This window comes from Hypanus sabinus, chromosome 5 (genome assembly GCF_030144855.1).
Source record: "Hypanus sabinus isolate sHypSab1 chromosome 5, sHypSab1.hap1, whole genome shotgun sequence".
Classification (NCBI taxonomy): Eukaryota; Metazoa; Chordata; class Chondrichthyes; order Myliobatiformes; family Dasyatidae; genus Hypanus; species Hypanus sabinus.
In genome coordinates this window covers 61258118-61281580 of record NC_082710.1, presented here as the reverse complement: position 1 = coordinate 61281580, position 23463 = coordinate 61258118, and the positions used below count along the sequence as shown (strand labels likewise).

Sequence of the window (23463 nt, the reverse complement as noted above, 5' to 3'; positions counted from 1 at the left end):
TTACTGATCTGTTCCCCTAAAGCTCAGTTAATGGGCACCATGGTAGTGTAGCGGTTAGCTCAATGCTATTACAGCTCAATGTGTTCCTGAGTTCAAAGTTCAGTTCCGGCTCCATCTGTGTGTCTTCCCTGTGGCAAGTGGGAGTTTGTGATAGTTCCTCTATGTTTTGACGGTCAAAGTGAGCATAGAAGGCATTGAGCTCATCTGGAAGTGAAGCTCTGCTCTCTCCTATGCCGCTGGATTTAATTCTATAAGAGGTGATAGTATTTAAGCCCTGCTACAACTGTCGAGCATCCTTTGTTGATTCAAGTTTGGAATCAAAATTACCATTTTGCCCTTAAGATGGCTTTCTGGAGGTTGTAGCTAGACCTCTTGTTACTTTCTTGGTCACCTGACTTGAGTGCCTCTGATCTGATTCTCAGTAGATTTTGGATCTTGTAGTTCACCCAGGTCTTCCGATTGGGGAAGACTCTGAATGATTTTGTGGGGCCACACTCAAATACAGCTGATTTAATAAAGTTTGTTACAACTATGATGTATTCATTCAGATCCCCAGATAAGTCTTTAAACATGGCCCAGTCCACCTCATAGCTGCTCTTCTTTGCTGCCCTAACCTCTGCTTGTATGTGGATAGGAAAAGGATGGTCAAGTGATCCCATTTACTGAAATACGGTCTGGGCATGGAATGGTAGGCATTCCTTAATGTAGTGTAACAGTGGTCTCGTATGTTGGGACCTCTGGTGCTACAGGTTATATGCTGATTGTAATTGGGCAAGATTTTCTTCAAACAAGCCTGGTTGTTACTTTGTTATTTCACCAAGATAGGAATACTTTTCCTGTGGACTTTGTATTCCATAATGGTATGTATGCCTGTTTGGAAATATAAATAATTTGTTAATACATTTGGCACTGATTTTCTTTAGTCATATCTTTTAATTTAATCACCCAATCATCCAATCCACTTTGGTCAACTTCCCCTTCATCTCTGTGTTCTTTAAATTTAAGATGTTAGTTTCAGATGACTGTATCAGTCTCAGTCAATATGAATAATCAATCAGTGCTGCAGCTGACAGAGGAAGGGTGAAATAGTACAGTATATTTAAGTAAGAAGCATTTGGTTACGTGCTACTTGTTGCTGCTTCTATATGGTTTCAGGTATGTGGCTGACATTCGTTGGCTTTCAATTATTGGTTATTTCTGATGGCTATGAGCCTGTGGCTGTCCATATTGAACTGTTGGGGTTTGTGTGGTGAAGTTCCCCTTACACGGTCATGTTGGACAAGGAGTTTTATCTTTGGGAGAAGTTAAAATCAAGTGAGTGGTTCAATATCACTCCATTGTTATTGACTGTAATTATGTGCAGGTTAGGTCACTGAAAGAGTATAAGTTTGCTTCCTGGAGTATGTACTGCAAGTGGCCAGTTTGGTTTTATTATATTTGGCAGCTTTGCAGGGGAGGGGGGATGGGTGGAAGACAAGTACTTGTTTTCAGATAAAAACATATGAACTTGCACATAATATGAATAGCTTGGGGGCAGTCTTCCCTCAATGCTAACCATGTCCTTTGCCCTCCCCATCCCCTTGTACTAGGAGATGAACCTTTCAGAAAGTCTTAATGTGTCTTCATCTAACAATGATACTATCTGTCTTGGACTGCCAGATGCCCAAGTACTACATTGATTGACTTACATTGGAGCACAGATTTCAGATTTCAAAATTCAGAATTGATAAATCTGTCCCTTGTACCCTTACCTGGTTAAATCTGGTGCAAGTAGGGCAGGCCTGTTGAAAGCAATAGGAGAAGGCATATAAGTAGACCTTCATTGATTTAATTCATTGGTTTTAGAAGTGCGTGAGTGATTTTTGTCTGTTTTGATTTATAAAATAAAAGCAAAGAATATAAATGTGTTTTAGTTTTATGTCTTTAGGTTTGGGGTATTTTTTAATATCAGACAATTGCAAATATTCCATTTCATTGACAGCTGGTAGTCTGGTTGGTGGGGCCTTATTAGTTGTCTGAGCTGTCCTGAGTCTAAATGGCTACTTGTTTTGGGAGCAGTTTGACAGTGTGCTGAGTCATGCTGATGAGCTGGGAGCCAGACCTCTGGTGTTACTCATTTCTAGGGCCATGCTGGTCTTGGAAAAAGTGGCCAGCAATCTGGGAGAAGATGGTTTAATGCATTATAAATGGAGGCATCCTTAATAAGATACAATCAGTATAATTAATCATCTAGAGTTTGTATGTTGTATTTATTCGATATATTTGCTTATAATTTAATTAATGACTGGTACAAGTTTATTGATGTATTTCAAAAAAGGTGTTATTAGTGGAGACTTGAGTTATGCAGTATCTTCTCTGTTAAGTACTTTAATTTGTTTTAGGAACCCTCCACATCCATATATTGTTGTATTGGAAAATAGACCCGATAGCTGGCCGTATCTCCTTCAGCAGATATCATCTATTTTTCAACAGCCTCCAGAAAGGTAAAAAAAAGTTACATCAGTAATAAATATGCTTTATCAAAAGTAAATTTATTTTGCAGTGTTGATCCTATCAGAGTATTTATTGTGCAAGATAATCATAATATATTTTAGTGGATGTCATCTAAGTAGAGGTAGTTCTGCTATAATGGCAGTTTCCAGAATGTACAGTGCTGCTAAAAAGTATGTGCTCTGTAGAATTTTCTCTATTTCTGCATAAATTTTTTTACCTAATATGTGATCAGATCTTCCCATAGCCCCTAAAACTAGATGAAGAGAACCCAATTAGATAAATAACACAATTATACGTGTTAATTTATTTATTGAGAAAAATGATCCAATGGTACATATATTATTTTGAATAAGTATGTGAACCTCTGCAGTAATGCCTTCTACAAAAGCTATTTGGAGTCAGGTGAACGATTTACTTCAGGAAAGGTGTTATTAATAATTAATAACTATTACTTGGATTGCACTACTTGTATGTATAATCTACATTTTAATTTATATTTATCATTATTATTGTTATGAGCAGAGAGACAACATCTGCCAGAAGTAAATTCCTTGTATGTGCACAGGTACTTGGCGATTAAAGTCTGATTCTGATTCTGATTTCCTTGCCTTTTGAACTACCAGTCGCTTGCCTTCAGTAGCACCATCTGAAGTTACAGGGAGAAGGCATGATAATGTGGATGAGAGGGTTGATGGAATAGCAGAGCAGACTCAATGTGCCAAATAACCTAATTCTGCTTCTATGTTTTACGGTCTATTGGCCTACAAGCAACTGATTCATTCCCTTCTGAACTTTTAATCATGACTTTCTCTTTGCTGGTGAAGTTCTTGAGTGTTGCTAACTGCCTGCCATGAAGAGTCTTGCATTATTGTGAGCCTCCCTCAATGCTACTCCTCTTCATTGACTTCTGGTCTGTCGCAACTAATGATATGATATGGCAACAGAATAGCTGTTGTTGCTTAGAAGAAAAAAATATGGGACTAGGTTAAAATTCCAAACTAATAAAGGCAAACAAAAGTAATCTCCGATTTAATTTGCTTATCCACCTGTTTAACATGATATTCACCTTGTATGTTTTTCTGTGAATTTTTTTTAAAGGCTAAAGCCATCCATTGTGCTTATGATGACACCATTTTTCAAGTATTTGTACTGTGAACCTCACTGTTTGCGAGAGAATGCTGAGCTTCGACTTGGTCTTCTTCAGGTTGTACTTCAGTCTCAGTCTAACGAGGAAAAGGATGCACCCAATCTGTTTGCTCAGCAGGTGCTCCGACTCTTCTTTGACTTTGTTCCACACTTGCAGGTAAGAATATGAAATAATTCCAGAGATTGAATAAAGCATTGACTCGACACAGCTTCAGCATGCCATTTGGGGTTGAGAAAATCACACAGTTGCTATAAATTAATTAATTAAGATACTGTATTCTGAAGAAGCATTTCCAAAGCAATAGGTAGATTATTCACACAATTTAGGAAGTTCAGTAGAATTCTCGTACTATCTTTATGCGTGAACAGTATGCAGTGAATGTCAGTATTGCCAACTTCTGAAATTTCTGAAGATCATAGAATAGAATAGTACAGCAGAAAAACAGAGCCTTTTGAGTTTCTCTATGAGCACATTCTGGTGTATACACATATAGGCATTACCCACGTGTACACTCACCTGCTCAGGCTTAGCAGTCTGGTCACCAGCCGGACTGACCCCTATTCCTGCTTCCAAGCTGCAGCCTCACATGTAAGTACATTCCCAGTCCCTCCCGTGGCTGCAGGTCTAACGACTCATTACTTCCCGTGCAGTAGAGCCCGGTTATATCTTGGTCCCTGTTGCCGCTGGCTCAGAATATTTGCAGTTTGAGCTGAGTGTAGTAGCCTGTGTCCGGAATCTACTCCATGGGAAAAGAAGCCATGCACAGGCAACTTCCACTCCAAAATATTGGAGTTTGGCACCTGGACCGTTGGGACCCTTGGGAAATGTCCAAACATGTCAGAACTGAGAGGCTCTGCTGTTAGAGATCAGGAATTCAGTTATTTAGAGTTGCTATACTGAATGAGACATAAAGAGCAGGGGATGGACAGTTTAAAGAACAAAGCAGTGGGTATAAGTTTTGGAGGGCCAGTCAGAAGGACAGATCTTCACAAAATGAGTTTCATCATCAAGATTGAACTTCTCCAGCGTCTCAGTAGCTACCCTGTGGAGTTATTTGACGTCATCTTGCTCAAGCTGGAAACCAATATGCCTTTGTCATCAGTGCATTTCTCACAACCTAAAAAGGTTCAAATATAGCTTGTACCATGACCTTGAGGGAATCCTGGTCTGCATCAGAACTGGGAAATTTATCGATCCTCCACCAGCACCAGGAACTGGGAAAGTGTTTAGGTGTGAGGCTGCAGCCAGTGGCTGTGAATGTGATTGAGTCTGTTTGGGCTCACAACTGTCTGATGAACTGTGATTAATAGGGAAAAAAGCCAACTCTGAACAGGTCCTTCTCTTAACAAAATGCATAGAGCAGAATCTTATCATAGCAATCCCCTTTCTTTGTCAGCAGGCCAAATGCAGGTTGTCTGACACAGAAACCTTAGAGATTATTTTATTGTCCAATCAGGGGATTACAAAGATATTCATACCACTGGTGCCAAATCCAATCTCATATCTACAGAGGTGTGGCTTCAGAGCATCAGCATCAAGAGAAGTAAAAAGCTGAATGTGGAAGATATCAAGGATCTCACAAATGTAGGTTTTCTCAGATGGTTCCTCACAGGTAACTCGTTAATTTCCTTCCAATAGAAGGCAGAAATTGCTCTGAAATCCACTGGTGAAGAGGCTTTTGGCTTCTCTACCAAAAGGGAACTGTCAGGTGATTAAGAATGCCAAAATCTGTGAAGAAGGGTATGAAACAGCAATGTCAAAGATGCTGTAATTGTAACTATCTTCAAGTAAGGATATGTCCAGTTGCCAAAACAATAGAGAAGTCATGTTGCTGAATCTCTTCTGTATCCCCTCCAAAGCTTACATTTCTTTCTTGTATGGTGATCAGAACTGGACGCACATTCAAAATACATGCTAACCAAAGTTTTATACAGTTGCAACATATGCTGATACTCAGCACTCCGACTGATGAAGGCAAGTGTGTTATACTACCCTACTTGTGTTGCTGATTTTGCACTGCAAGCTGTCTCTGTAATGCAAAGGGTCTTACAATATACAACGTACACCCTGTGTTCCTCTTGTTTGATCTTCCAAAATGCAATAACTCATACTTATCTGGATTGAATTCCATTTGTCATTACTCTATATCCTACTGAATTCTTTGTTAACCTTCCTCACGATCCACAACTCCCATTAAGACCATAAGACATAGGAGCAGAATTAGGCCATTTGGGCCATCGAGTCTGTTCTGCCATTTAGTCATGGCTGAACCTTTTTTAAAAATCCTCCTCAACCCTATTTCTTGGCTTTCTCCCCGTAACCTTTGATGCCATGTCCAACCAAGAACCTGTTAATCTCTGCCTTAAGTACACCCAATGACCTGACCTCCACAACTGCATGTGGCAACAAATTCCACAAATTCACCACCCTCTGGCTAAAGAAATTTCTTCGTATCTCTGTTTTGAATGGACGCCCCTCTATCCTGAGGCTGTACCCTCTTGTCCAAGACTCTCCCAACATGGGAAACATCCTTTCCACATCTACTCTGTCTAGGCCTTTCAACATTCGGAAAGTTTCAATGAGATTCCCCCTCATCCTTATGAATTCCAGTGAGTATAGACCCAGAGCCATCACAAGTTCCTTGTATGATAAGCCTTTCACTCCTGGAATCATTGTGAACTTCTTCTGGACCCTCTCTAATGCCAGCACATCTCTTCTAAGATGAGGAGCCCAAAACTGAATATAGTACTCAAGATGAGGCCTCACCAGTGCCTTATAAAGCCTCAGAATCACATCCCTGTTCTTGTATTCTAGACCTCTTGAAATGAATGCTAACATTGCATTTGCCTTCCTCACCACCAATTCAACATGCAAGTTAAATTTTAGGGTGTTCTGCACAAGGACTCCCAAGTCCCTTTGCATCTCAGATTTTTGGATTTTCTCACCGTTTAGAAAATAGTCCGCAGTTTATTTCTACTACCAAAGTGTGTGACCATGCATTTTCCAACATTATAATTCATTTGCCACTTTCTTACCCATTCTCCTAATCTGTCCAAGTCTTTCTGCATCCTACCCGTTTCCTCAACACACCTGCCCCTCCACCAACCTTTGTATCATCTGCAAACCTGGCAACAAAGCCATCTATTCCATCATCTAAATCATTTAAATACAGCATAAAAAGAAGAGGCCCCTGCACTGACCCCTGAGGAACACCACTCATCACAGGCAGTCGACCAGGCAAGGATCTTTTTATTCCCACTCGCTGCCTTCTTCGAATCAGCCAATGCTCTTAACCATATTAATAACTTTCCTGTAATACCACGGGCTTTTAACCTGTTAAGCAGCCTTATGTGTGGCACTTTGTCAAAGGCCTTCTGAAAGTCATATACAACATCTACTGCATCCCCTTTATCTATCCTATTTATAATCTCCTCAAAGAATTCCAGCAGGTTCTTCAGGCAGAATTTTACCTGAGAGAAACCTGCTGACTTTGTCCTATCTTGTCCTGTGTTAGCAAGTACTCCATCATCTGGTCCTTAACAATTGAGTCTAATATCTTCCCAACCACTGAGGTTGCACTAACTGGTCTATAATTTCATTTCTGCTGCCTTCCTCCTTTCTTAAAGAGTGGAGTGACATTTGCAATTTTCTAGTCCTCTAGCACCATGCCATAGTCCATTGATTTTTGAAAGATCATTGCTAATGCTGCCACAAGCTCTAATGCTACCTCTTTCAGAACACTAGGGTGCTATTTATTTGATCCGGGTGACTTATGTACCATTATCTGATTGAAACGTTTAAGATAATTAAAGGATTTGATAGGAGTGAGGCAGGAAATATGTTCCAGATGTTGGGAGAGTCCAGTACCAGAGGGCATGGATTGAGAATAAGAGGTCAGTTATTTAAAACAGAGTTGAGGAAGAGCTTCTTCTCCCAGAGAGTTGTGGAGGTGTGAAATGCACTGCCTCGGAAGATGGTGGAGGCCAATTCTCTGGATGCTTTCAAGAAGGAGCTAGATAGATATCTGATGGATAGGGGAATCAAGGGATATGGGGACAAGGCAGGGACTGGGTATTGATAGTGAATGATCAGCCATGATCTCAGAATGGCGGTGCAGACTCGAGGGGCCGAATGGTCTACTTCTGCGCCTATTGTCTATTTCTATTAGGTCTTTCAGCTTTTTGAACACCTTCTCCCTTGTAATAGTAACTGCACCCACTTCTCTTCCTTCACACACTGCAACATCTAGCACACTGCTAGTGTCTTCCACAGTGAAGACTGATGCAAAATACTCATTTAGTTCATCTGCCATCTGCTTGTCCCTTGTTATTATTTCTCCTGCCTCATTTTCTAGCAGTTCTATATCTACTCTCATCTCTCTTTTACTTTCTTTTACATACTTGAAAAAGCTTTTACTGTCCACTTTGATATTATTTGCTAGCTTGCATCTGTATTTTGTCTTTTACCTTCTAATGATACTTTGTTGCTCTCTGTAGGTTTTTAAAAACTTCCCAATCCTCTCTCTTCCCACTAATTTTTGCTTTGTTATATGCCATCTCTTTTGATTTTACACAAGCTTTGTCAGTCACAGTTGTACTATTTTGCCAATTGAGTATTTCTTCATTTTTAGAATACACATGTATTGCATCTTCCTCATTTTTCCCAGAAACTCACACCATTGCTGTTCTGCTAACATCCCTGTCGGCAGCTCCTTCCAATTTACTTCGGCCAGTTCCTCTCTCATACCACTGTAATTTCCCTTACTCCACTGAAATACTGCTATGTCAGACTCTACTTTCTCCCTATTAGTTTTAAAGTTGAACTCAATCATATTATGATCACTGGTTCCTAAGGGTTCTTTTACCTTAAGCTCCCTCATTGCCTCTGGTTCATTACATAATAGCCAATACAGTATGGGAAAAATATTCGTAAAAACCAAAATCCTCTGCAGGTTACTAATGTAGGTCTTTTGTAAAAGCGAAGTGGCATAAAGCAGACATTCGTAAAGCGGTGGACACCTGTATATAACTGCCATCAGTGTCCTTTTACCCTTGTAGTTTCTTATCTCAGCCCACAAGGATTTAACATCTTCTGATCCTATGTCAGATCTTTCTACTGATTTGATGCCATTTTTTTTTACTAGTAGAGCTGCACCATCCCCCTGCTTACCTTCCTATCCCTCCAATATAACCTTGGACATTCAGCTCTCAACTCCAACCATCCTTCAGCCATGATTCAGTGATGACAATCTGTAATAGTGCAACAAGATAATCCACCTTATTTCTTACACTCTACGTATTGAGATATTGAGTAATGTATTAGCTACCCTTTTTGATTTTGCATTACTGATGTACTGATACTTACCCTGTTAGCTGCGACTATGCCCCATCACCTGCCTGCCCTTCCTGACATCCTGACTGCATACTACCTTTACTTTTTTTCCATCTGTCCTACCCTGAGTCCTAGCACTCTGGTTTCACCCCCTGCTAAATTAGTTTAAACCCTCCCCAACAGCTCTAACAAACCTGCCTGCAAGAATATTGGTCCCCCTCATGTTCAGGTGCAAGCCGTCACTTTTGAACAGGTTATACCCTCCCCAGAATAGATCCCAATGCCCCCTGCACCAGCTTCTCAGTCACGCATTTATCTGCCAGCTCATCCTGTTTCTAACCTTACTGGTGCGTGGCACAGGCAGCAATCCAGAAATAACTACCCTGGAGGTCCTGCTTCTTAGCTTTCTCCCTAGCTCTCTAAAATCTCTTTTCAGGACCTCTGCTTTTCCTTCCTATATTATTGGTACCAATATATACTAAGACATTGGCCTGCTCTCCCTCTCTCTCCAAATTAACTTTAGTGTTGCCTATAAAGTTACTAATCAGCCTATCTACACTTTCATCCAAATGATCACAAACAACATTAGTCACAGTATTGATGTTTGCTGAGCACTGGTTACAGGCCTCTCCTCAGAATAACATCCCTCCATTACTACAACACTGTCTTTTATGACAAAGCCAATTTTGAAGCCATTTCATGAAATTTCTCTGGATATCATGTGCCTTAATCTGGATCAGCCTATCTTGAGGTTCCTTATTAAAAGCTTTACTAACATCTACACACTGTGTACAATATCCTCTGCTCTACCCTTATCAATCACCTTCATCACCTCCTTAAATAACTCAATCAAGTTTGTGAGGCATGGCTTTCTCTGTACAAACCATTCTGCTATCCCTAATAAAGTCAGTGCTTTTTCAGATGTGAGTAGATCTTATCCCTATGAATCTTCTGCAATAATTTCCCTACCATTAATGTAAGGTCACTGATCTATTATTTCCTGGCTTGTCTCTTTTGCCCTTCTTAAAGTGAGGAATGACATGGATTATTCTACAGTACTTTGGGGACCTCACTTGTGGCCAAAGAGGATACAGAGAACTCTCCTCTCTTACATCATTTAACAACCTGGGATTAATCCCATAAATCTTCAATATTTATCCACTTTAATGTTCTTCAAAGCCCCCACACTTCTTGATATCACCTTTGGATATTACCCCTTGATATCAAAATGCTTTATAACAGGAATCGGCAACCTTTTTGCCTCTGTGGGCCGGACTGCGTGTTAATGAGCAGATGGTGGGCCAGATAAATGCCATAAAAAACTTGAAATATGGGAATTATCTATTGAGATACAACTAGTTATGTTTTACCGCAAATTAATGAATAATGCTTGCTAGAAAATCATTTGTGCTTAACCAAGGATGCCAAGTAGTAATCAAAACACTCAGTTTAGTTGCAGTTTATTTCAATCAAGGCATCTTTTGAATCTATTAAAAGGACACAATGGATCTTTGAACATAAAATGTTTGAATATGATGCATTGAATGGTGGTAAATTATGTATAATAAAGAAGAAAATTTTAATACGAACAGTCAATAAATCAATATGAAACTTGATGCTGTTTGTTGCTTGAAAGCTTCTCAATATTGGGTGTCAGACTTGCTGATGCCAAGAGCAAGACATTATCCAGATGGGCATCAGTCAGTCTTGTTCTCAAGTTGTTTTTGGTGTGCTTCATTTTTGAAAATAATTGAACATAAGTGCTGCCAAACAATGACACCATCTTTTTTGCATGGTCCACTAAGTTAGGATACTTCCCATGAATATATTTTCTATAGAAGTCAAGCACTGACACATCTTCAGAATGAAATTTTGATCTTAGTATCTCGTCACACTGCATCTTAATCAATTCCATTTGAAAAATTTCTGATGCAGTGTCCACTTCCACATCAAATGAAGTAGCAAACAGCTTGAACTCATTTGCATGCAAGCAAGAATCAGCACAATGAGATGAAAACTCTTTTCTCAATTCTTGGACCATATTCACTAAAATGCCTAGATCTTGTGCTTTACTTTCTTGAAAAGTGGGAAAATGTGCACAATTTCCTTTTTGAAGCTGCTACTCCCACAATTGTAGCCGGCACGGGTATTTCCTTCATTTTCACTGCTTCTCTTGGCAAAAAATGATGTTTGTTTTCCAAAACTAGCCTTCATTCGCTCAACTTCATCTTTCCTTGCTTGTCCAGTGTTACGAACCCAGTAACTGGGTTACTTACCAGCAAAGGCAGAGACGTTGGAGTTGGAGTCTGATGATACTAATTTTAACAGTATTTATTAGCAAAAACACACAAAAATAATATCAATGCAAATATACAGATAATATATGTAGTCAATACTAAACCTAAAAGTGCAGGTATAATAATAATAAGAAACAAGCTCTATCGTTGTCTAGGGGATAATGAATTGTCTGATGGAAATCTAAAGGTCATTTCAGTTCATACAGGCTGCAGCCATTTGGTCATCGCTGTGTTGTAATTGTTGGAGAGAGAGAGAAAGAGAAAAACTTGTCGACTTTCCTTAGTACGGTCTTGATCCGTGTCCGTCCTTTAGCTAGACCGTTCCGTGATGAGCCCGCCACCCAGGCAAGGGAGGACGCACACGAGCTCCCACCTGCTTTCGCTATAAAACGCTGTCACTGGATTTCTAGCGTTTCTCCTGGTGCGTCTCAAGGGGTGTTCCCCAGACCCTTCTTTTATCCTTACTCACGGGGTCTCAGATGTCAATCAGGTTGGGATGATGCAATCCCTCAACCAGACCACTCTGGTTGTCCCCTGAGGGGTTTCAATGAATAGTATAGTACTCAATACACAATTCCTTCTCCAAGAGACAATGGCAGTAATCAGTGGTTCCGTTCCGCTTATGTCAGGAGACATTCCACCTGGTTGTGTATTCTGTGTGTGTGTGTCTCTCTCTTCCTCTCTCCCTCTCTCCCTCTCCCCCTCCCCCTCTCTCCTGTGTATCTCTCTCATTTCCTGGGTCTCAGACCCGAAATAATAGCGATCTTGCGATTCTCAAAAAGGAGGGGGCGACTTTTTACCCTTCGGCCCCTCAGAGTTGCTCCACATTCGTAACACCAGTAAATTTGTTAAAATTTCCACAATGGCGGATCTCATAATGTCGCCTGATATTTGCCACCTTCGTCACAGCAACATTTTCTAGGCAAATGAGACAAACTGGTTTTCCAGCTTGCTTAATGAAGAAGTAATCTAGTGTTGAAGTGTCTTGGAAATTTTGACACTCAGTCTCTATCTTCCTGCGTTTTGCAATAATTGCCATTGGAAGTTTTTTCTTCAATTTTATTTCGAATCACGAGTTATTCAACAAGTAGTGTAGCACATGTAAGTATCTGTATATTTAGCATGGATTTCTTCTTAAAACACAGTGACACTGTTTCTGTTTATAAATTTGAATGATCCCATCTGAAAACCTGCACGTGCACAGAGAGTATCTAATAAGGTAGTCTGCCTTCCCGTCATTCGTATGTACCAGTGTTTGTTATGGAACAAAACGGAACCTGGGGTCAGTGTAACAAGACTCCATGCATGTCCATCAGTGTGGTCGTGTGAAACACTCAGAATAAGGAAAAATTGCTCACAGGCTGGATAAGCATAGTATCCCAATATTTGCTCGTAGGTTGGTCAAAATACCTTCACAGGCCAGATCTGGCCCATGGGCTGTAGGTTGCCTAACCCTGCTTAAGAATATTGGCATACCCTTTCTTGACGAGAGGAATGTCCCTTAGTGAATACTGATGTGAAGTACTCATTTACTATCTTGCTCACTTTCACTTGCTCCAGGCATAAATTCCCTCCTTTGTCCTTAAGTGGTTTTACCCTCAATTTTATTTGCTTTTAATATATATAGAGAACGTCTTAAGATTTTGTTTAATTCCATTCACATAGGATACTTTTCAAGTTCTATTCTGCTTCCTCAAAGGTGTTATCCAGTTTCTTAAACCTTACTTGTATTTCCTTTCTTTTTTTGAATAAATTTGTAGTATCTTTCATCATACAAGTTTCCCGAATCTTGCCACCTTTCTTCCTCATGGTACACAAATGATGGACACTTTCTGGTCAGTTTCTGGACACTTGACCTGAGTCAATGTCAATTCATTCACTGTACGAGGCTTCAGAAAGTTGTTGACTAGGCTAGGTCCGTAACAGACGCAAGCCTTCTCTCCATTGAAGATATCTTAAGAGGTAGAGCCTCAAGAAAGCAGGATCCATTATGAAGGACACAGGCCCTTTTCTCGTCATTAAATTACATCAAGGATGTACAGGAGCCTGAAGACCCACACTCAACATTTCAGGAACAGTTGCTTCCTGCAGATGCTGGAAATCCAAGCAATAGGCACAAAATGCTGGAGGAACTCAGCAGGCCAGGCAGCATCTATGGAAAAGAGTGCAGTTGACGTTTCGGGCTGAGATCCTACGGCAGGATTAGAGAAAAAAAGATGAGGAGTAGATTTAAAAGGTGGGGGAGGGTAGAGGGAAACACATGGTGATAGGTGAAATCAGGAGGGGGGGGGGGGGATGAAGTAAAGAGCTGGGACTTTGTTTTTAATCTATTGTCCAAAGCACAAATCCATCGGGAGTTCATCATTAACAAATTAAATCTGGGTTCCACTGCCTATATGTGAACTGTCCGGCAGGAATAAAGAGAATATCATTGCTGTCTTTTTTTCATTATTGTCCTGTAGCCATCCTGGTAGAGATGAACTGATTGAACACAGTGTTTAAACCTAAAATTTTACTTGTCTGTGTGAAGTAGTACTACCCACACCATAAATATTGTAGAGTCAGAATTTTTTTTGTAATATTCACGTTAATGGTAATGGTAAAGCATTGTTTAAGTGTAAGAAAATGCAGTTTTTCACTATGATCAAGAGGATACAGAGAATTTATTTGTTAAAATAAAACCAACTGTTTTTCAAGAAAGTGATCTTTTAGATAAGGTTGTGGGTTTCGAATTCTTAAAGAACTTAAGACACTACTCTTTTTTATTATTTACCACAATCTTAAAATAACATGTACATTCACTGTTTAGTCATTTTATAAGCCACAAAAGTTTAATTATTCTCCACCCTGATTGTTCAATTTCATGAATAAATTTAAAGGTACAGGAATGTATATCTTCTAAGAAAAAAGTTACAGTTACAGTTTTTGTAGTTTTGTAAGTAATTGTGAGTTAGCTGGGATTTGGAAGAATTAGGTAATATTGTTTGATTAGGTAAAAATTGGTGGTGAATTTCCCTGTTTTCTTCCATTGGCTTTCATTTTTAACTACCCTCTACCTAAACCCCCACACTGTCAACTTCAACTTCAGTTTTCTTTGACTACCAGGAGATTGCATTACATGGGGTGAGTCATTGGTGGAGATGATATTTTTAAATTGAGGATGTGCTACAATTATTAAATTTTTGCATCTAAAAAATGAGTTCAAACAGAACAACAGCAGTTGAGGGAGACAAATACAGTTAACAAAAAATAATTGGAAGAATAATCCATTGTTGGGAAAAATCGATATGAAGTTAAAGAACAGCTTTGCAAACTCAACTGCTTCACTTGGGTCCTTCTGGGAGGGAAAAAAACAGCAATCTTCACCTGATGCACAGCACCAGGGTTGACATTAACTGCTCTTTATATAAGTTATTCAGTTTTAAGAACCATATAAAGAGAACATAAGAATAAATCTTTATTGAATTTGGACAAAATGAAGGAATGCTGAGGGAAATCACAGTATTGTCAATAAGAATTAGAGTAAATTGACGGTACCAGATAGAACAAAGGAATCACACAGTAAAGGGATCAGATCAAAGCTATGTCGTCCTGCCTCATCAAATTATAACTAATGGATGGAGAGGGCTCTTGAAAAAAATCTTAATCCTCACTGACAGATCCATGTAAGTGAATGTCAAAGCCAAATTTGCAATCACCTTCAGCAAGTAGTGCTAAGTTAATTATCCATCCCTCTATCTTTGTATCCTTGAGGTCAATGACATCCAGAGCCCAGATTTTAAACCAAATTTTCATTCGCAATGAAATCAAAAAGTTGTAGAAAAAATACTGCAAAAACAAGTTCATTTTTAGAACCTGCATATAGTCAAGAATGTGGAGATTTGCTTAGCTATATCCTGAGCAGAAAATGTAAGGACAAATAAAGTCTTGCTTTATATCACCTAAGCAATCTACTTTCAGTCATTAGCAAAGAGAGATATGGCAGAATTGAAGGACTATGGCACTTACTCATCGATAACTTGTTCAGCAAAACCCAGTTTGGATTTCATCATGATCACTGAGCTCCACATGTCATCACAGTCAGAGAGGACACTTTACATGAAAGCAGCATTTGAATTACCTCATATTTATGAAGGATGAAACAAAGCATTTGGCCTGGAATGCATTGGTTTGTTTGAGTCTAGAGTTAATACAGACAAAGGAGAGGATTTCAACAGCCTGTAGATAGTCAGAGGTTGAGTTGAATATTCTGGAGGTGGATTTTGTGACCGGAGTGTTGATCTGGAGACATAGTTTGAAATTTGTGTTCAGGTTGGAATTGGAAGTTTTCCAATTATATAATTGGGTTTTGGACAGTGCCAGGAAGAGCAATGGACTCATTGGCTAAGGAGTGGATTTTGTGACAGGGACTGAAGACATTAACTCTGGGTTTATTCTTCATATTTTGTTGAAATTTGCTCCCTTGAAATTGAACTCATTTTGGACTTCATCTGAACGGTTGTCATCAGCCTGTTTTAGAAGAGCAGTAGAACATTTGATAGAAAAAAAACTTGATTGTATTGCTTGCAGCAGACAAAGGGATGTCTGATAAGGGTGCTCAAATTCATAAATGGTTAAATTAAATAAGGGAAGCACTCTAGAATAAATGGTTGGTGAAGCTGAGAACTCCGATTTTAGCTGATTTGCTGAAGAACAAGTGACCTTTTTTAAGCTGACAAGGATCTGAAATGTGCTGCTTGTAGGGATAGAGGAAAGCAATCAAATGGCCTCTTTCAATGAATCAGACTCAGAATCAGATTTAATATCACTAGCATATGTTGTGAATTTTGTTTTGTGGCAGCAGTACATTGCAATACACTAATTTAAAAACTGTGAATTACAATAAGAAATGTATATATAAATTATAGTGCAAAAAGAGGAAAAAGTAGTGAGGTAGTGCTCATGGAGTTATTGTCCATTCTGAAATCTGATGGCAGAGGGGAAGAAGTGTTCCTGAAACAATGAGTGTGTGTCTTCAGGCTCCTGTACCACCTTCATGATGATAGCATTGGGAAGGGGCTACATCTTAGGTGATGGGGGTCCTTAATTATGGGTGCCACCTTTTTGAGGCACCACCTTTTGAAGGTGTCCTTGATAGTGGGGAGGCTAGTGGCAAAGATGGAGAAATTTGTGAACGTGTTTGATGACATACCAAGTCTTCTCAAAGTTCTTTTGAAATACAGCCGCTGTTGTGTCTTTTTAATTGCATCAGTATGCTGGGCCCAGAATAGATCTTCAGAGATATTGACATCCAGGAACTTGAAACTGCTTACCCTTTTTTCTGCTGATTTTTTGATGAGGACTGGAGTGTGTTCCCTAGATTTCCCCTTCCTGAAGTCCATATTCAGTTCCTTTGTCTTACAGATGATGAGTGCAAGATTGTTGTTGTGATACCACTCAACCAGCTGATCTGTCTCGCTCCTGTACGCCTCCTCATCACCATCTGAAATTCTGCCAACGATAGTCGTGTTGTTGGCAAATTTATAGGCGGGGTCTGAGCTGTTTAGGCCACATGGTTGTGGGTGTAGAAAGAATAGAACAGTGGGCTAAACATGCAGCCTTGAGGTGTGCCAGTGTTGATTGTAAGCGAGGAAGTGTTATTTCTGATCCTGACAGATTGTAGTCATGGATCCAATTGCAGAGGGAATTACAGAGGCTCAGGTTTGGGAGCTTGTTGATTAGCACTGAGGGTATGATTGTGTTGAATGCTGAGCTGTAGTCAATAAACAGCAGCCTGACATAAGTATTACTATTGCCCAGGTGAACCAAGGCCCAGTGGAGAGCCAGTGAGATTGCATCTGCTGTAGATTTATTGTGGCAATAGGCAAATTGCAGCAGGTCTGAGCCCTTGCTTAAACAGGAATTGATTCTAGCCATGATCAACCTCTCAAAGCACTTCATCACAGTAGATGTGAGTGTCACTGGGCGATAGTCATTGAGGAAGCTCACCCTGCTCTTCTTGAGCATTGTTACAATTGTCACCCTTTTGAAACAGATGGGAACCACTGACTGTAGCAACGAGAGATTGAAGGTGACCTTTAACACTCCTGCCAGTCGGTTTGCGCAGGTTTTCAGAGCCCTACCAGGTACACCATCTTGAAAGGTGTTCTGATGTTGGCCTCTGAGACAGAGACACCAAATGCTACAGGGATTTGCTGAGGTATACCTTTTATTCTCCCTTTCAAAGTGTGCATAAAAAGCATCCGGTTCATCTGGAAGTGAAGTATCAGAACCATTCATGATGTTAGGTTTCGCTTTGTAGGAAGTAATGGCCTGTCAAAGCTGGCGTGCCTCTGATTCCGTTTCTAACCTCAATCAGAATAATTTTTCCACTCTTAAAATAGCCTTCTGTAGATTGACTTCTTGTAGAGTTCTGGATCACCAGTCTTGATTGCTGCAGATCTATCCCTCAGCAGACTGATTTGGGTTTGTCTGGTATTTTCTGGAAGGCACACAATTATCTGCAGAGTTTTTGATGAAGACAGTGGCACTTATGTATTCATTCAGATTCAAAGATAAATCCTTGAATGCTGCCCAGTCCTTCCAACTCAAAGCAGTCCTCCACCCTCCTTGATCATACCTTCTTGATCCTCACTACTGGTGCTGCAGTCTTTAGTTTATGCCTGTAAACTGGGAATAAAAGCATGGCCAGGCGATTGGAGATTCCAAAGTGTGGGTGTGGGATGGCACGCTAAGCATTCTTGATGGTGGTATAACAGCGGGCAAGTGTGTTGGTTTTTTTAGTTCCACAGGTGATAGGTGGGTGGCAGCTCTTCAGAAACTTCTTCAAATGGGCTGGTTTAAATTCCTTGCGATGTTAGGGAAAAATATCAGATACACTGTTTTGAATTGACTTTATTTCTTATGTCCTTCGCATACACGAGGGGTAAAAAAACTTTGTTATTTCTTTGAATGTGCAATGTGCAATTTATAATAAATAGTATGTACAACAGAACAGTCAGTATTGTTTAGAAATACAATTGTGTCAGCGTGAATTAATCAGTCTGATGGCCTGGTGGAAGAAGCTGTCCCCGGAGCCTGTTGGTCCTGGCTTTAACGCTGTGGTACCATTTCCTGGATGTTAGCAGCTGGAACAGTTTGTGGTTGGGATGACTTGGGTCCCCAATGATCCTTTGGGCCCATTTTATGCACCCGTCACTGTAAATGTCCTGAATAGTGGGAAGTTCATATCTACAGATGTGCTGGGCTGTCCGCAGAGTTTTGCAATTGAGGGATGTACAGTTCCCATACCAGGCACTAATATAGCCAGTCAGGATGCTGTGAATTGTGCCCTTGTTGAAAGTCCTTAGAATTTGCGGACTCACGCCATACTTCTTCAACTGTCTGAGCTGGAAGATGTGCCATTGTGCTTTTCTCACCACTCAGCTGTTATGTACAGACCATGCAAAGTCCTTGATGATGTGCATTTGGAGGAACTTAAAGCTGTTCACCCTCTGAAACCCAGATCCATTGATGCCAACAGGGGTGAGCCTGTCGCCATTCCTCCTATAGTCCACAACCAGCTCCTTTGATTTTGTGACATTGAGGGAGAAGTTGCTTTCTTGATACCACTGTGTCAGGATGATAACTTCTTCTCTGTAGGTTGCCTCATTATTATTTGAGAGAAGGCCAATCAGTGTAGTAGCATCTGCGAATCTAGTTAGCAGATTGGAGCTGTGGGTGGTGACACAGTCATGGGTATACAGGGAGTAAAGTAGGGTACTTAGTACACAGCCCCGAGGGGCATCTGTGTTGATGATCAGTGAGGCCAAGGTGAAGGAGCCCACTCTTAACACCTGCCAGTGATCTGACAGGAAGTCCAGGATCTAGCTACGCAAGGCAGGGTGAAGGCCGAGGTCTCTGAGCTTCTTGTCAAGCCTGGAGGGAATTATGGTGTTGAATGGTGAGTTGTGGTCCAAGAACACCCTTCTCACATAAGCATCCTTCTTCTCCAGGTGTGTAAGGACGGTGTGTTGAGCTGTGGCTAATGTGTCATTTGTCTATTGGTAGTGTTGGTAGGTGAATTTTAGGGGGTCCAGTGGGGGTGGTAGCATGCTGCAGATGTAGTCCTTGACCAGCCTCATAAAGCATTTGCTTATTATTGAGTTGAGTGGGACAGGATGCCAGTGCCTTCAGTGGTTAGCTCCTTCAGTGCCTGCTTGACGTTGGCCTAAGATGGAATTTACCCTATTACCAAGGAGGTCATGGAAAACTCCCTTGGTAGTTTAAAAAAAGAATGACATTTGACTGCTAGGTGTTCCAGGTTGGGTGAGCAGGGCTGAGACCTGCCACATTGTGCATCACGATGAGTTAATCATAAAGCATATTTCACCCCCTCTACCTTTAAAAGACTGACCTGTCCTGTCTTCATGGAGAATGGGGATGCCAACGGCTGCAGTGCTGAGTCCAAAATGGTGGAACACAGCTATGTTTCTGTGAAGCAAAGTACACAACAGTCAGTTATGTTCCTTTGTACAGCATTCTTGCTCAAAGAACTTCATCTTTATTTTCCAGAGACTGTACATTCACCAGCAGTATAGTCAAGAGTCGGAGTCTAAGGCCTTGACGTTTCAGTCTTACCGATAAATTAGTGTGCCATCCTGACTTGTGTTTTCTTAAAGGGGAACTGCACTCGTGACCTGAGTCTGCAGTCCAGGATCTGTTGATTTAGAGTATTGATTGTTTTTTTTAAACCTATCAAAACAATGCTGCTTACTAAAGTATCCAGAGCCATGACTGTGGAATATTTGATAATTACCATTGTAGCTGTACACAAAGTGGCGCCAGTTATCGGTGCCATCTTCATGCAAGTATGAAAACATGCAGCATTATTGTAAACAAAACAGGGAAGTAAAATTAATTTGGTAGCTGTTCCAAAGTACTAATATAAGGGTGATGAGCTGTAACCTCTCATTAGTTAGTGAACTATCTCTGTTGTATTTATCTTCCTTTTTCTATGTCTGCCCTTTTCGTTTCAGTTTTATATCTTTCTCTATAAAAACATCCTGTATGCTACTTCTATTCATGACACTATCTATTTTTTTATTTGCATTTTAATTAACTAGTCTGAGTTTAGGGACCACTGTGTTGCTGGGTTGCCAGTTTTCTGATGTATTAAATCACAATATTTGTTCTTCAGATACATAGGATCACAGTAGCATTAAAAGATTATCTAGGAAATGCTTTATATCCTGTCTGGACTCTATGTCCAATATCTGTACAGATAAATTTCTTTTGGTTAATTATTTTAATACTATTTATGGGACTGAACTCTACCAATTATTTGGTGTGTTTGCCAGTAAAAATAATTAATTAGCTGTGGAGTATTATGGGAAATTCTGGAAGTGGAAGATTCAAAGTATTTGTCAAATTTACCTTTCTTTTGATTTATCTCTCAACAAAGAGCTTGAGAGGGAAAGCAAAATTGACCTTCTAGTATTTGAAGATCTGACAATGGGATAGTTTTTGGTCTTTGTGCCAACAAAAGGTAGAATTTGTTGTTTTATCTCTATTTCTGACCTTTTTTTTGCCGTTTCTTTCCATTCACAAAGCACCTACTAGATTTGTCAGCTCAGCAGGTGTTGCATGTCAAAACATTGGTGTAAAAAATCAATTTGAGCAGAGATGAGGCACTAACTGTATTAGAAGACTGTTTCTTTTTGGTACACCTGTGCTTAAACCTCTGCATTTCATTAATGCACCAGCTGGATTTACTATTGGACTTTTAATGCCATCCATGTTAAAAAGTGAAATCTCAGAATACGAGTCTGGTTTTCAATGAAGCACATTGCAAAGAAAAATTGTGTGCAGCTGGGGTGATTGTGCTGTACTAGCGTCAAAATTTCTGCTCTATCTCACCAGGTGACCAGTTTGGTGCATGTTACGGAAGCTGCTATTTTTCTGAAGGCATTATCACTGGCTTTACTTCGCCATCCTCATTTTTGGAAAACTGAGTTGGCCCAGCTTTCTCTGCAACTGCTATGTGTCTGTGAAGTTAGCCTAAATATTACAGGAGAATTCCTTTCCCTTATTCATCAAATTCAGATGATTGTCAGCACTGTTCCTAAGGTAGGTGGTGCAGATCTTGTGTAGAGGACAAATTAAATTTGTCCCGAAGCTTTATTGTGACAGATTATGGTAATATTTTGACCCTCCATTCATATCATTCAATTAAGTATATTTCCTGTTAGAAATGCCAGTGCATTGTCATGTTTGAGTGTAATGAAAACTGCACTATTCTCACTAATAAATACTGTATCCTGGTATTGTACTGTATGGTACTGTAACCTGGACAAATAGTTGCAGTTATTGATGTTCAGCATTTTCTCAAAACATCTTGTGTTATGCATGATATGCATGTGAGGTTCACCAAAGGTAGAATCACAGAACTTTGAAAAGAAGCCTTCCTTGTCCATGTTGGCCATTGTACTTACTTATATAAAATCCATTTATCTGAATTTGGCCCACAGCTTTTGTGCCTTACCATACATATTGGTCTCTGCCATTCCTTTGGGTTCATCAGATACATGGAGAGGAGGAGCTTGCTTGCATTGCCTTATTGTGTTGCTCAGGCTTGTGTACCTAGGCTGCTAGGATGCAATATCCATGGTCAACTCTGACCAGTGAAGGCCTCAACAACAGCTGGGGTCCCCAACCTGGGGTCCATAGACCCCTGCTTAATGGTATTGGTCCATGCGTGAAAAAAACATTGGGAACCCTTGGTTACAGGGATATCAACTAAAGATTAAGGGTATCAAAAACCCAGATTGAGTAATGTACTGTGGGTATTTCAGTCAAATCAAATACCTGGCATAATCTACCGGTCACATTGTACTCACTGGCTTTGCACATTAACATTGGGTTCACGTTGTCTAGAAAGCAGGGTGCCTGCCTCTCCAGGTGCTTGGCTCCAAATTAAAATATTTCAATTAAAGAAGTGGTTCTTGTTACGAATTGAATTGTGCTTTAGAAAAAATCTGAGCTAATAAATGCCTCCTTAATGGTTTATTCTCATGAAACAATTGTAGGCCCAACTCCAACTTTCAGATTGTGTAACTTAGTTTTTATTTCCTTTGGGTTCTATGAAATTGATGTGCCTATAAACTCTGTTGTTTGCTGCTAACTCAGCGACATCACTGAATATTGAAAAGTTTATTAGAGTCACCCATACAAAATTGCTCATGTCCTCCAAATTTACAAAAGCATAAATCTGCTTGTTTTCTGGGTAGGCAGTATGAGGTCTTGAATTGGAACATCTTTTCCAGTTGTTCAGCAATATATTTTATGTTTTAAATTTTGTTCTGTGAATTGGAATTATGTATATTCTTTTGAGGTGCAGTATTTTGAGAAGATTTCATTATGCACATAGATGATTTGATGTTATAGTATTCATATTATTCATGAGCGAATCTGAAAATGTTCAAGCTTTGCTATATTTCTTCCAGCATTTTTTGTTAAATATATTCACTGTCCAGGAAAGAGTAAAGTAGTAATTGTATCCCCATTTGTACTTTGAGGGGATTTGTCTAATTGTGTTCATCATTATGTTTGTACTTTGGTTTTCTTTAATAATTCTCAAAAACTTGTCAGATGCATAATGCAGTCTTGATTGTGCTCCAAATGAGGTGACTAAAGCCAGTCCAGGAGTTCAATAGTGACAGACCACAGCTGCAGAGACGGTTCAGCGCTGAGTTGAATAAAGCCAGCCCAGGAGCCTGATAGCGACAGACCACAGCTGCAGAGACGGTTCAGCGCTGAGTTGAATAAAGCCAGCCCAGGAGCCTGATAGCGACAGACCACAGCTGCAGAGACGGTTCAGCACTGAGTTGAATAAAGCCAGCCCAGGAGCCTGATAGTGACAGACCACAGCTGCAGAGTCAGTCAGCGTTGAGGCAAATGCTATTGGGTGCGGGCTGCAGTTGCAGAGTCAGTTTAATGTTGAGGCACCTTGATCAAGTCACTCAGATAGTAAAACAAAAAGCGAACAAGAACACATGGAACATGAAACACAGAGTCCTCAAAACTGAGTCCACAGCTGTGGAGCCTGCTCAGCACTGAGGATGAGTGAAGCCCATAGAAGAGCTCGATAGCTGCAGGGCAACAGTTGCGCCTGAACCTGGCGGTGTTGGACTCAAGATTCCTGCACCTGCAGCTTGA

The 23463-nt window shown here is 40.2% G+C and overlaps 1 protein-coding gene across 12 annotated transcripts in view; it reads left to right on the top strand.

The window, feature by feature from the left end:
- focad (focadhesin) overlaps positions 1-23463 on the top strand; it is a 223520-nt gene that overhangs the window by 68060 nt on the left and 131997 nt on the right. For all 12 annotated transcript variants that reach the window (XM_059970009.1, XM_059970007.1, XM_059970005.1 and 9 more), the window contains 3 exons: positions 2382-2483; positions 3592-3796; positions 21169-21375. In XM_059970009.1, coding sequence (XP_059825992.1) covers positions 2382-2483; positions 3592-3796; positions 21169-21375 — 514 coding nt within the window. The remainder of the gene's footprint in view (positions 1-2381; positions 2484-3591; positions 3797-21168; positions 21376-23463) is intronic.